The sequence below is a fragment of the Bombyx mori genome, chromosome 10 (genome assembly GCF_030269925.1).
Source record: "Bombyx mori chromosome 10, ASM3026992v2".
Lineage (NCBI taxonomy): Eukaryota > Metazoa > Arthropoda > Insecta > Lepidoptera > Bombycidae > Bombyx > Bombyx mori.
Window position 1 is genome coordinate 2,579,419 of NC_085116.1, and position 14,517 is coordinate 2,593,935.

Consider the following 14,517-nt stretch of genomic DNA (forward strand, 5'->3'; position numbering starts at 1 on the left):
TTTTATTTATAGCAGAAACTGCAGTCGACATTCGCTTCCACTGTAGTTTTTATGTGTATGTGTGTAGAACTTTTTTTTCTAGGCGAACCGATGTTTATGATTATTTTCATTAATTTTTTTATTGTTTAGATGGGTGGACGAGCTCACAGCCCACCTGGTGTTAAGCGGTTACTGGAGCCTATAGACATCTACAACGTAAATGCGCCACCCACCTTGAGATATAAGTTCTAAGGTCTCAAGTATAGTTACAACGGCTGCCCCGCTCTTCAAACCGAAACGCATCACTGCTTCACGGCAGAAATAGGCAGGGTGGCGGTACCTACCAGCGCGGACTCACAAGAGGTCCCTACCACCGGTAATTACGCAAATTATAATTTTGCGAGTTTGATTTTTATTACACGAGGTTATTCCTTCAACGTGGAAGTCAATCGTGAACATTTGCTGAGTACGTATTTCATTAGAAAAATTGGTACCCGCCTGAGATTCGAACACCGGTGCATTGCTACATACGAATGCACCGGACGTCTTATCCTTTAGGTCACGACGAGTAAACAAGATTTATTTTTTTGAAGGCCGGTATAGAAAACTTTTCAACAGTTCAATTAAAAAATTTTCAAGGTCTGTCCACGAATTTTTAAGATATTATCTTTAATTATGCCTATTTATTTACTTCGACTACATTAATAAATAAAAATAAAATAAAATAAAAATAAAAAGCCTTTTGTTTCTTGCATTTTAAAAAAGTGATATTACAAAAATTATAAAAATTGTTGTATAATATTAGTCGTATCAACATAAAAGATATAAAAAAGGTTATATTAATTTAGCATGCAGGCACGCAAGAACCCCTCTTATGTGAGGGTGAAGGCCTCCTCCAGACTTTTTCATTTGTCTTTATTTTTGGCAATTGTCTTCCAGTTTTTAACAGCGATTTTTATTATATCGTTGTCCCAACGAGTTACCGGTCTTCCTTTCCTTCTAATACCTGCAGGCCCCCGCCATAGCGTGAGTCTACAGGTCCAGCGGTCATCGCTCATCCTGGCTACATGGCCTGCCCAGCGCCACTTTAACTTTTGTGAGAAATCTAGTGCATCTATAACTTTAGTCTTTTCCCGTATGACATTATGTGGGATTTTTTGTATTTTTCTCACATTCGTAATGCTTCTCTCCATACTTCGTTGACAAGACCTGATTTTGTTCTTTACGCGTAGCGTGTATTTCCACGTTTGGCAGCCGTAGGTAATAGCCATTAGTTTCTTTTTTAAGTTAATAGGCATCGTTCCCTTTAGTGTGTCTTTTAGACTCCAGAATTTTTTCCATGCGCCTGAAATCCTTCGTTCAACTTCTAATTCATTGTTTTGTTTTCCAAAGGAAATTTGTTTGCCTAAGTATATGTAGCTATCTACGTATTTTAATGGTTTTTCGTCGAGATATATTGGATGTTTTATACTGTTCGACATAATTTTTGTTTTATCTAAATTCATTTCCAAACCCACTTCATAGCTCATAGTTTTTAGCGAGTGTATCATGGATTCCATCTCTTTAGCAATTTCAGATAATAGAATAATATCGTCCGCAAATCTTAGATGGTTGATGAAATTGCCGTTAATATTCAGCCCTTTTCTTTCCCAATTTAGTTTGCTGAAGACCATCTCCAGTACCGCTATGAAAATTTTCGGAGATAGTGGGTCGCCTTGCCTCACACCTCGCCTTATGAGTATCGGTGGTCCTGTCGTCTCAAGTTTGACTCTACTTGTGCAGTTGTTGTACAAATACTTTATTATTTCTATATATTTGTGTTCAACGCGTTGTGAGATTAGGGCGGTCCATATAGAAGAGTGTCGGATTGTGTCGAAGGCTTTCCGATAATCGATAAACACAACATAGAGTGGTTTCTGATATTCATTATATTTTTCGACAATTTGTTCGATTGCGTGGATATGGTCTATTGTAGAATATCCACGTCTGAAACCAGCTTGCTCTATTGGTTGGTGTTCCTCTATTCTCTTACTAATCCTCTTTTCGATTATTGATGAAAAAAGTTTGTAGAGTGTGGGTAACAGACTGATAGGACGATAATTGCCTATATTAGTGGGATCGCCCTTTTTGTAGAGTAGAATCATGTTCGACTCTGACCATTGAAAAGGTGTGGAGCCTGAATCTAATATAGAGTTAAAGAGCTGTGTCAGAGGATGTGCAAGATATTTAGAACCTATTTTTATTGCCTCGTTAGTGATTCCATCGGGCCCTGGACATTTTTCAGCTTTAAGTTTTTTTATTCCTTCTATAACTTCTAAATCATCTATATTTTTATCTGTGAGACGTCTTCCGCTGGTGATTGTATGCTCGTGCTGACAAATATATTTGTAAAGTTTTGGACTTGACAATCGTACAGTTTTTTGTAGAAATTGGTTGCGGTTTTCATAATATCAGTCCTATTATGTGATAGTTTATCTGACTCTTTTAGTTGTTTAATCCAAGGCTTGTAGGTAATTAGCTCCTTGTACGCCTTTTTAATGCTCCCAGTAGTACTTATATGTTTTTCAAATGTTTTTGATCGATGGAGCATGTAGTCTCTCCTTATGTTCTTACTTATGAGTTTATATAAAGCTTTTAGTTCATTTTTCAATGCTCTTGTTTTTGGTTTGGTTACATGTAGTTGCTGTCTCCGATCCATGAGTTTCCTAGTATAGGCTGATATTACACTAGGTTTAGTAGTGTGTTGTTGGGTGTTTTGTGCGCTACGTAGACTTTTTTCTATGCCTTGAATTATATTATCGTAGTTTTCTTGTATAGTAGCATCCTCTTTATTTTGCAGTTGCTCTTCTTGCTTTTCTAAACATAGTTTGTATGATAATATTTCCATCTCGGTTTTCAATGTTTTTCCTAAACAGTTTGTGTATTTTGCACGGCTTTTCGTAATTTTTTGGAGTATAAAAGTTGCCCTTACAAATCTATGGTCGGTGGGAAAGTTCACATTTAAGACTTGCAAATTTAGAACATTTTTATCCAGATTTGTTAATATGTAATCGATTTCATACTTCTTATTTCCATCTGGAGATCTCCAGATCCATCTTAGATTTTTTGGTTTTTTGAAGAAGCTGTTTGTAATGCTCAGTTTATTTTCGTATGCAAAATCAATCAGGCGCTCACCTCTATTATTTCTCACCCCATATCCATGATTTTTCATTATCAGGCTCTCTTCTGGTCTAGGATTCCCAATTTTAGAGTTAAAGTCGCCCATAACTATTATGTTCTTACCTGTCTTTCTTAAAGTTTCATTGATAGTATCATAGAACCGTTCCACCTCGTCTTCATTCGAAGCCTCTGTGGGTGCATAGACTTGTAGTATATTTAGTTGATATCCATTTATGTTTAGTTTTAGAAGAGCTACTCGCTCTGATATTCCATTAAAACTGACGATGTTTCTGTTGTGATATTTCATTACAATAAAGCCAACACCATATAATCCTCGTGTTTCTCCCTTATAACAAAATATGAAATCGTCGTACTCCCTGACCGATGTTCCGACACGTCAGATCTCAAAGAGGCCGACTATGTCATATGTTGTGTTTTTCAAAGAGTCAATCAGTTCTATTAATCGGTGATTTGTTGATAAGGTTCTCACATTATATGTTGCCACTTGGAATAAATCGTTTTTAGTGTGTTTTCTCCTGGTAGGGTTTTCTGGAGGGTTTTGGTCGATCTCTCCCGCGGTGACCGGCCGTGGTGGGAGATGAGGTGTTGGAGGGGCCTTTTTTAATTGTTATTCTTTGTTGTTGTTAATTTGTGTTCCATTTTTTTGTTTGTTTTCAGGCTGATCGTGAGAGGTTTCAGTGGGAATATAGTTGAACTTTGGTTTTTGTATGATAAAATCCTTCATGTTTGATGTCTTGTTCTTTTTGTACGTTTGTTTTTGATCTTTTTTTACTATTTGGTTGTTTGCATATAACTCTGGTGATTCAGATAAGTTTCTTTTATTATTGTGACTACGAGGATGGTGTTGTTCTTTATCCTTTAATATGATTAGTTTGTCATAACTGAGATAGGCCATATTTCCTAATTGTTTCTCTTGTCTCAGTTGATCAAGGAGCTCTTTACGCTTATTTAGGATATCTAATGGGTAGTCCTCTTTCAAGTAATATGTCGTGTTTTCCAGTAGTTTTTTATTTTCAGGATATTTATTTTTAATCCCATTGTGCTGAAAGTTATTTTTATTGGTCTAATTTTATCCTTCTTTTTTCCTAGTCTTCTCACCTCTTCTATACTATAATTATTATATTGGAAGTTAAAATGTGTATTTATTAAATTTATTATGGTATTCTCCAACTCATGATATGATTTCTCTTGTTCCTCAACGCCGAACAATATTAGATTTTTGCGTCGAATGTATTTCTCAAAGTTTTTTATCGCTGTGTTTTGTTTTTGGATTTTTGTGTCGAAGATATCTTGTTTCGCTTCAAGATTCGCAAATTTTTCGTTTAGACTGCTAATAATAGTTGTTTTTATTTCCTCTTTCATTTCTAACATTTCTTTTTTTGACTGTCTAATTCCTTGCTGCATATTCTCCAATATTTTCCTCCCGATCCACTAACGGTGCTTTTAGGTACTTCAAGCACCGGTCACCGTTCTCGTTGAACCCGTCGCTTGCGACGAAGGGCTCGACGAGTAAATTAACTCTCAGACACAGCCCACTGAGTTTCTCGCCGGATCTTCTCAGTGGCTCGCGTTTCCGATCCGGTGGTAGATTCTGCGAAGCACGGCTCTTGCTAGGGTTCGTGTTAGCAACGTCATCAGGTTTGAGCCCCGTGAGCTCACCTACAAACGTTAGGGTTACGCTGAAATAGCTCCTAAGGCTATCAGCTTAGGTAGGAAAAAAAAAACCAATATTTTTTTTATTTCTTCCATGTTCTTTGTTTTTGTGTCTGTAGCCCTATCTCGTTGATATTTTCGAAACTAGTTGACGGCCTTAACTTCTGGCGTCTTGGTGTAAATAAATTATGCACGGTCGTATCGATTAGTCTGAAATGTAATTTACGATTTCCGCTAGGTGGCGATATAGCTTTCTTCAAGTCGATGACAACAAGACGAATGTGTTTTATTTGTGGCCTGATCTTAAGTTATTGCATATTTGTACTAGATGGCGTCAGTGGAGTTAACTGAGTTACGGTTCAATTATAATTTATTACTTTTTTATTATTCACCGTCTATACAAATCATCTGTTTTGTGGATCAACAAAGTACACAGGATTTTAGATTATGAAGTTTGTAGGTATCCCGTAGCACTGAGTTTTGTTTTGTTTTTTTTTGATTTTGCACAAGCTAGTTACACATTTCACAATTTGTTTAACACATATCATGTAGTCGCGACCATGTAACTGTCAATATTAAAAAATATTTCGCGGGCGGAGCCGAACGTATTTTTATCACTCAAGTTTTCCTGATTTTTGCTGCTTTGACTACGAACTGAATTATGTCCCGGTAAATCTCTGTTAAAAAACCACACAACTTGACAGTTTTTATTATTTTTTGTTCACTTTTATATTATTATTTAGGATTTAGATACGGATCCGATGTCTACCGTGCCGCTGTCCGACTACCCTCTATTTTCATTCGACTACATTGCTATTATAATATTCTCATTTTATTTTAAGGAAATCGGTTTTATTTTTGTTAAATTTTTGTATTGTGTATTAAATTTTGCTCTTTTTGTTATTACCATTTTTTCAAGTAGAAGTTAGAAAAAGTTGTTCGTCATTGTAATAAAACAACACTAAGGCTCATAAATATCCATTAATATATTAAATCGATTGACAAACAGTAGAGAAACTAGAACAAAACTGTTGTGTTTTTGTCAAGCTATTTAGAAATTAATATTGTTTTCCCATTACTTTAAGCCTATTTCCATTTCGGCTTAGGGAACGGTTCCAATATACCTGTATAATGCAAATTGAAATCAATTAAAACATTTGTGACCCACGGATATGGATTACGAATAACAAAGGTTCGAAAAATAAGTACTAACAAGGGAATTGATTCCAATTTAGCTACAGAACCCTAACCAAACTATTATATATTAATAATATTATAATAAATTAAAATTGTAAATTAGTCTAGTTCTGGTTTAATCTAACTATTCATTCTATTCATATAAATAAGCGTTACAGTTCCACAGTGTTATTGTGATGGACACAATATAAGGCCGTACACTTTGAATAGTTCGCAAAAATACTTTTGTTTTAATGATGCTGTTGCTTATTATTGTCATAATTATTTTATATTTATACACTACGAGGAATCATAGTTATTGGGCTAAAAGAGGAGTGAAACATGAACGCCCTATTCCGTTCTTCGGAAACCATTTGCCCAATATTTTGCTGCAGAGGGATAATACAGACCTGGGCCTTCAGATGTACAACGCATACGAGAACGAGAAAATCGTCGGATATTACATCGGGAATATACCGCAGCTTATCATCAGAGACCCTGAGATCATAAAGCACATGCTTAATATTGACTTCAATAGTTTCAGCGAAAGAGGATTGAACTTGAATCCGAAGAAAGAATCTCTTTTGAATAATTTATTTTTTGTGAGTGGCGACAACTGGCGTCGCATGAGGAACATTTTCTCAGGAGCTTTCACTTCCGTCAAACTGAAAGCCGTGTTTCCATTAATTGTTAAATGTACCGATAAACTCGTGAAGAAGACGACGATGCGACATGTAAGTGACGAGATCAAAACATACGAACTGATGACTGGATACACAATGGAGTTTATAGCGTCTTGTGGTTTTGGTGTGGACGTCGATACGATTTCTGAAAGTAACATGCACTTTGTGGATGTTGCTAGATCGTTTTTTGATAAGACGAGTCTACAGACTTTCATGATTAATCTTGATGAAATATGTTCCATTTTAAAAATAATACCCGGCACTTTTGAAGTTAACAGTGAATTCAATTCATTTATTTTAAACATCACTAAGAAGGTACTGGCGGAGAGAAATTTTAAGCCGAGCGAACGGAATGACTTTGTGGATCATTTGCTACAAATGGTATATTGGAATGGTAATGAAAAGCTAACAACTGAAGCTGACCTTGAATCGGATTCTTGGTTCGTTGCTGCACAGGTCTTTCTTTTTCTCGTTGCTGGTTTTGAAACATCAGCTGTTGCAACTAGTGTAGTGTTACACCAACTCGCTTATAATCAGAATCTGCAAGATGAAGTGCGGAAGGAGATAGATTCTGCTTTGAAGAAGTACGATAACAAACTATGCTATGAGGCAGTGTGCGAAATGTCTCTACTGGATATGACCTTGAAAGAATCACTAAGAATCCAGCCACCAGCTGGTTTTATTAGGCGAAGATGCATAAAGGAATATAAAATCCCTGGTACAAATATAGCCATTGATCCCGGCGTGAAGATTTTGATTCCAATCAAAGCATTAAATCACGACCCTAAATACTTCGATTGCCCAAGTGAATTTCGTCCTCAAAGGTTCTCTCCCGAGGCTGAACAAAATATTCCGAAATTCGTGTATATGCCATTCGGAAGTGGTCCTAGAACATGTCCCGGTAAGAAAATATCAAATATTCTTAATTTCCCTGTTTTTTTTTTAAATTGGAAAACTTATCTTATTTTAATTCGACAGGTGCACGTCTGGCAAGTTTGCAATCAATGGCTGGGTTAGCTTCCTTGTTACATCACTTCGTCGTTGAACCAACGCCAAACACGAGCCGACACTACAAGATCAAACGTTCTGCGTTTCTCGTTCAAATTATTGAAGGTGGAATACCACTTTACTTTAAACCGAGAACAAATAAATAAAAACACTTAGTAAATGTATTATGCAAATGTATATCTATTATGCAAATCAAATATTCTTAAAACGTCTTGTAAATTTATTGAAATGTGTTTTATTTTTTTATGCGTCTTTAAATCCAATATTTATAATACGTACCATCGATTTGTATAATTGTTGTTCTAAGAGTCGCCAATTTTGAACTTTCTTTTGTTTTTATCGTGTTTCATTTTTTATATTTTTCTCGTTGAGCGTATCCTATTTATTGTTCTATTTCATTTGTCAGCATTTCAGTATGTATTAGGCCAAATTTAGGGCCGTTTCATGTCCCAACTTTCTTTAATGATAGGCTATAGTCTCCTTTGAGTATTTGTTTCAGGGATTTCGTTTTAATACTAAACTATAAAAGAACAGGTCTTTTGGTAAGTTAGGCGAACTAAGATGCCAAAGGCCAAAATAAAATGCACCGGATTTCTTTATCAGGTACCCTGTAGGATCTACGTTCAGGGGCGCGAACTGTGACGAATGTGTCTGCAAACTAGGAGGGACCACCGAATGTAAACCATTCAAAGAATGCCAGTGTGACGACGAAGTAAGTACATACGCGACATTATAACAAAACTGAAACTATTGATGTGACGATATCTATCGCCGAATACAAGAAATTTGACAAAAACTTAACTCGCATGTACGCTAATTTCAAAAAGTCTTATAAACTTACAAGATTCGAAGAGCATCGGATTGATTCCATTAAAGATCTTCAATGCGAAATACTCCCAACATGATTTTGTATAAGCTGAAGATTACAATATATTGATGGTTTGCTAATTGGGATAAGTAGCAAAGACATTCGATATAATGTACACTTGTCTCAAACAAGTGAATCTACAGTATTATTAAGGTTTAAATGTGTCATCACGCACTTGAACATTAGACCATACAAATATATCTATTAAAATCTAGGCATATGATTATAAAACACGGCTTATTTTATTCACATTAAAGCAGTCGTATGATTCTATCATGCTATTTATCAAAATTGTGTTCTCCGAATACAGTCCCTAGTACCGAAACTTTCTCCGACGACTTGCGACTGCACCTGCGAGCCCTGTACAAACGGTACCAAGATATGCAAGACGAGCAAGCTGTGCCTGGCTCTGGAGTCGTGGTGTGACGGCGTCCAGGACTGTCCGGACGACGAGCGGGACTGCACGACCTCGACCGCCCGGACAACGACCACGGAGCCGACCGTCGTCACTACCGTAGCGCCCACGCAGGCTGCCACTGCACCTCCCACGACCACGACCCCCAAGCGTGAGTTCTTGAAATTAATTAACGGTACTTAACTAACAATAAAATGGAGGGCTTCTAGATTTTATTGTTGTAAAAATACAAAGTTTGCGGTCACAAGTCGATTTCAACGTTTGCTATTATTACTTAAGCTTTGATGGTGGCTAGAAAATTACGGAATTTCAGGTCTGCCCCTTAAGAAACAAGCGCACAAGTCACACTACATTGATCGTCCGAGAATACATCGACCAGGTCCAAGTAGTTATTTATTTAATTTAAAACTTCAAAACAAACAATTGAACAACAAGCTAAATACGTTCCAGTCTTTCTGAATACATTTTCTATACAAACGAGAATCCGTAAAGGAAAATTTATCCACCAAAAACATTTAACTATACTTTTTTTTTTGTTTATTGCTTAAATGGGTGGACGAGCTCACAGCCCACCTGGTGTTAAGTGGTCACTGGAGCCCATAGACATCTACAACGTAAATGCGCCACCCACCTTGAGATATAAGTTCTAAGATCTCAGTATAGTTACAATGGCTGCCCTACCCTTCAAACCGAAACGCATTACTGCTTCACGGCACAAATAGTCAGGGCGGTGGACGCGCGCGGACTCACAAGAGGTCCTACCACCAGTAATTACACAAATTATAATTTTGCGGGTTTTACTTTTACTACACGATGTTATTCCTTCACCGTGGAAGTCAATCGTGAACATTTGTACGTAATTCATTAGAAAAATTGGTACCCAATTGGTACCCCGGGCCTGGGATTCGAACACAGGTGCATCGCTCAACACGAATGTACCGGACGTCTTATCTATTAGGCCACGATGACTTCAACATTAGATACTTATTGCGGAGACAACTAATGAGAAGATGTAAAATAAAATTCTTTTTTAAGCCTTATCTTCTCTTTTAGCGGTCGTCGAATGTCCGAAAGTGGAATGTCCTCCCGGTTACATCATCAGTTACACCACCGGTTCATCATCGAGCTACTCCCGCGCTTTCTCATCAGACCTGCCTCCACCTAGGCCCAGGTACTCGTACCAGAGGTACTACAGAGGACGTTCCACAGGAGGGTACTCTGGTTACGCCAAGACTGGTTATTCAAAAGGAGGATTCTCTAAAGGCGGCTTCTCAAAAGGTGGATATGGTGAGCATTCCATTTGAATTATTATTTCATTGAATTTGTCGTGGCTTGCAACCTCTTTGACAGGACCTACAACGACTAGACATAGACACAGACTAAGACAGAGACTTGACAAAAATTCGAAAAGAAATAGAACGAGGGCGTACGTGACCAGCCAGTACATGTTTTGACTTCCTTTTTTTATTGCTCTTGTAGGCAGACGAGCGTACGACCCACCTGATGGTGAGTGGTTACCGTCGCCCATGGACTTCAGCAATGCCAGGGGCAGAGCCAAGCCGCTGCCTGCCTTTCTTAAACATAGACAGACACAAAATAGACGACAAGGAACGAGCCGACCGTTCTCATATACATATAAAAATAGTCGACAAAAGAACGAACCGACCGTTCAACTGATCCTTCGACCGTTCACAATTGTTAATTAATTTAAAAAAAAAATTTAAACTAATTTATTGTTTCCTCAAAGGTTACCCGTCGATTCCACGTTCGAACCAAGCCTTCACCCTGGACAAACCGGCCCTTACGAACAAACAGCCCACTTCGAAGGAGGAATGCGCCCAGTTCAAGTGTATACCCAAACTGCCGGCCTTCAAGCCCGGCGTGGTGCCGCCGCCGGTTGCGTGCTCCGTGGTCACGTGTCCCGCCGGATATACCCTCAAACTCGATAAAGTGCCGACCGGATATAACAAATGCCCGCAGTGAGTAGTAATAATAATAAGAATTAAAAATATATTTTTTACCATGCAAAAAGCCACAGTTTTAAATACTTGCCGAATTGTTTGGAAGTTTTTGCCGGACGAAACATCATACGAAATTAAAGCTGAAAATGAACTCCACTTTGCTTAGGTTCGTGGTTTTCAGTATTTACCGAAATTCATAAAAAATCGCGAATAAAAACTTTGTACGTAATAATAATAACAATATACCTTTTTATTTCTGGTTTTACAATCTTACATTAAACAACAAATATGACTTTTGTTAGTATGTTAACTTAAATTATGTTAGTAACGTAAGTACGTGTATTAAAATAATTATAAATTAACAAGAAATCCCGGTTTGGGTAAAGTAGTAATAAAGTAGGGTGGAGTAAGTAATAATATTCAAAAAATTCAAAATTTTCGAGAACATTAGTAACTGACAATGTTTCTGTGGTTTCGTTTGGTTACGCCCAAAAAAAAAATCACAGTATTTGTAGTTAAATAATAATAAATGTAAAATAAATATTCTAAACAGGTTTTTTGTTCACGATAAAAACAATGACTCAATTATTAGCCTCATTAATTACGAACCGGTTATTGAAACGGGTTGTTTAAAACTGGTTATTTACAATAACAATTTATTTTAAATGTAAAATAGTTTTATTGTCGTCTATTTAATAGATAAACATGAAAATGAGGAATAGCGTGTGTTATTTTAGCTACATTAATGGCGTCGAGCACAGATGCGTTTCTTTAGTATTCATCTTATTTAATTTCATTCCTTTGATGTTCACTGATACCGTTTACTTTAGGGGTCTATTGTACTGCTCCCTAAAGTACACAGCTCCACACATAAAGTGGACTTGTCAACCGTCTCCTAGTGAAAGGGCTTAATAGCGCGGCTTCCAATTTGACATTCAATAATAGCGGTGTAGTGGCCACTATGGTGATCTAAACTTCAGACACAAAATCTTGGATCAATAAATGCCTCTATAAACACGTTTTTTTATTGCTTAGATTAGATGGGTGGACGAGCTAACAGCCTACCTTAAGTGGTTACTGGAGCCCATAGACATCTATGACGTAAATGCGCCAACTATCTTGATATTAGAGTTCTTAGGTCTCAGTATAGTTACAACGTCTGCCCCACCCTTCAAACCTGAACGCATTTCTGTTTCACGAAATAAATTGGCAGGGTGGTGGTACCTACCCGTGCGGACTCACAAGAGGTCCTACCACCAGTATATATTTCATAGCAATGATATATTGCTATATATCACTGCTATGAATCGCAAAGATCACGAGTAGACTGAAGACTGCGACATTCACGTTATAAATGTCCATGGACTCCGGTAACCACTTAACACCAAGTGGGCTGTGAGCTCGTCCATCCATTTATGCAATAAATTAAAAAAACCGATAATTCCGACAGGTACGAATGCGTGCCACCACCAGAGCGTCCAGTTTTCTGCAACATGACCGGAAGGACTTTCAACACGTTCGACGGCATGGAGTATAAGTATGACGTCTGCTTCCACATGCTGGCTAGGGACAACAAATTCGACGCCTGGCTTATTATCGGTAAGCATTACACCCGGCGGCCGGCGGTCCGGCGTCTGTGGGACGGCGGTATGGATGTAATGTGCTCTGCGTCAATACTGTCCCGCCGTCTCAATAGCCCCGACTGAGCTCCGGTCTGGTCTGAGGCAGGGCGCCGGTTGTGAGCGGCAGGAGTTTTTAGTGAGGTTCAACTCCCACATATCCCAGGTGCCGCGCGGGTGGGGATCTGGCGATTTTCTCCTGTGGAAAAAAAAACACCACACAGTCTGTTATGTAAAACAAAAGTATTCAACGATGTCATTAACTAAAACTCATCATCATCATCATCATTCTCCTACCCTTCTCCCAGTCACTTGGGGGCAACGCAATATATTTTCTCCTTCCATACTTCTCTATCATATACCATTTCTTCACTCACTCCCTTCTTACACATATTGTCTTTCACGCAATCTATCCATTTCTTCTTAGGTCTATCTCTTCCTCTATATCCTTCCACATTCATAGTTAACACTCTCTTACCAACCATTAACTAAAACTGCTAGAGTAAAAACAGCCTTTTTTGTCTTCATAAGGTTCACAACGGATTGAACGGTAGCTATAAAGTATGAATTTTCATTTTCCGCAGTCCGAAAGAACTGCCGCCTGGACGGTTGCACTAACGAATTGATCGTAATGCAAGACGATCAATTGATTCAAGTGAAGCCTAACATGATGGTCACGTACAACAACTACGAGTACACAATCGAACAGACAAAGAAGATTTGCTTCCAGAAGAACAGCTTCGATGTGGACCGCCTCGGGAACGGAATCTCTATCACGTCGAGAAAGTACAATTTCACTGTGCTCTTTAATAAAGAAGGAGATGTTAAGATTGGGGTAAGTATTTATCACACATACACACCCGAAACTCGATTCTCACCTTGAAATTGTCTCTAATCCCCTAGGGTGCTATTCTGAGTACTGAAGTGGTGATAAGTGATCACCAGACCATAGACATCAACGACATAAAAGCCCCCTTGAGACATGAGTTCTATGTCTCAGTCTTTACAGTACAACGGCTGTTCCACCCTTCAAATCGAATCGCATTACGATTTCACAGTAAAAATAGGCAGAGTGGTGGAACTTCCCGCTCGTTCTGATGACACTTAATTTGTTATCAATACAATAACGTACCGTAGATTGGGAGAAATCGGGACCCTTTCCAAATCCAACACAAATTTTCAATGGTTTTTCTTAGGGTAATACCAATAAAATTGAGAGTAAAATGGTTCCGGAGGCTTAAATTTTTATATACGATCCCTTATTATACATAGTTCATTACAAAATGTACACAAAAACTGAAAAAAAATAGCTTGACCCAATTCACCTTGGCTTTGGGGTGAATCAGGCTACTTATGGGGTGAATCAGGCTACTTATGGGGAGAATAGAGTTTTTCGATAGGGCTGCCACTATTTAGTTGTTAGGTTAACCTAACCTAACCTAACTAGCTAATTAACTTTGTTAATATCTTTAGTAATGAGTTGCAAAACTTTGATGACTAAATTAAACTATTTCATATTCTTAAACACTAAATAAAAGTCATTTTCAGTTCAACAAAGTTAAATCTAACAACTGAACAAAAGTATTGTGACATCCCAGGTTTGTCCCTATTCTAACTCTAGTTTCTATTCCCCCCAATCTTCTGTATACGAAAAGTAAGTGAAGGAAAGTAGTATTACGTCGATATCAATATTGTCCATAAAGGTATTGAAGAAGCACATGGGCGGAGTGGACGGTCTGTGCGGAGCCTATGATGGCTCGTTGGCCAACGAGCGGCGTCTCCCGGACGGTCGGGTCGCGACTTCGATAGACGAGTTCGGTCGCAGCTGGGCTAAGCCCGGCGTCCCCGCCGACGCCTGCGCCCCACGAGTCGCCTCCGCGCACAAACAGCGGAGAGCTTGGGACCTCTGTAACGTTATTACGTAAGGCTTCATTTACTCACTCCGCTTTTTTTCTCCTACCTATGCTGATAGCCT

General features: G+C 38.2%; 2 protein-coding genes across 2 annotated transcripts in view; both read left to right on the forward strand.

The window, feature by feature from the left end:
* Nucleotides 1–7,902, forward strand: LOC134198643 (cytochrome P450 6B2-like). The gene is made up of 2 exons (XM_038013450.2): nucleotides 1–7,572; nucleotides 7,650–7,902. The coding sequence occupies exons 1-2, from the start codon at nucleotides 6,243–6,245 to the stop codon at nucleotides 7,823–7,825; spliced, it is 1,506 nt and encodes a 501-aa protein (XP_037869378.1). The 5' UTR covers nucleotides 1–6,242; the 3' UTR covers nucleotides 7,826–7,902.
* The window catches only part of LOC101735937 (hemocytin-like), a 98,331-nt gene that overhangs the window by 60,511 nt on the left and 23,303 nt on the right, over nucleotides 1–14,517 (forward strand). The window contains exons 45-52 of the mRNA XM_062670358.1: nucleotides 8,283–8,391; nucleotides 8,858–9,113; nucleotides 9,276–9,341; nucleotides 10,016–10,249; nucleotides 10,710–10,941; nucleotides 12,374–12,522; nucleotides 13,127–13,377; nucleotides 14,246–14,463. Coding sequence (XP_062526342.1) covers nucleotides 8,283–8,391; nucleotides 8,858–9,113; nucleotides 9,276–9,341; nucleotides 10,016–10,249; nucleotides 10,710–10,941; nucleotides 12,374–12,522; nucleotides 13,127–13,377; nucleotides 14,246–14,463 — 1,515 coding nt within the window. The remainder of the gene's footprint in view (nucleotides 1–8,282; nucleotides 8,392–8,857; nucleotides 9,114–9,275; nucleotides 9,342–10,015; nucleotides 10,250–10,709; nucleotides 10,942–12,373; nucleotides 12,523–13,126; nucleotides 13,378–14,245; nucleotides 14,464–14,517) is intronic.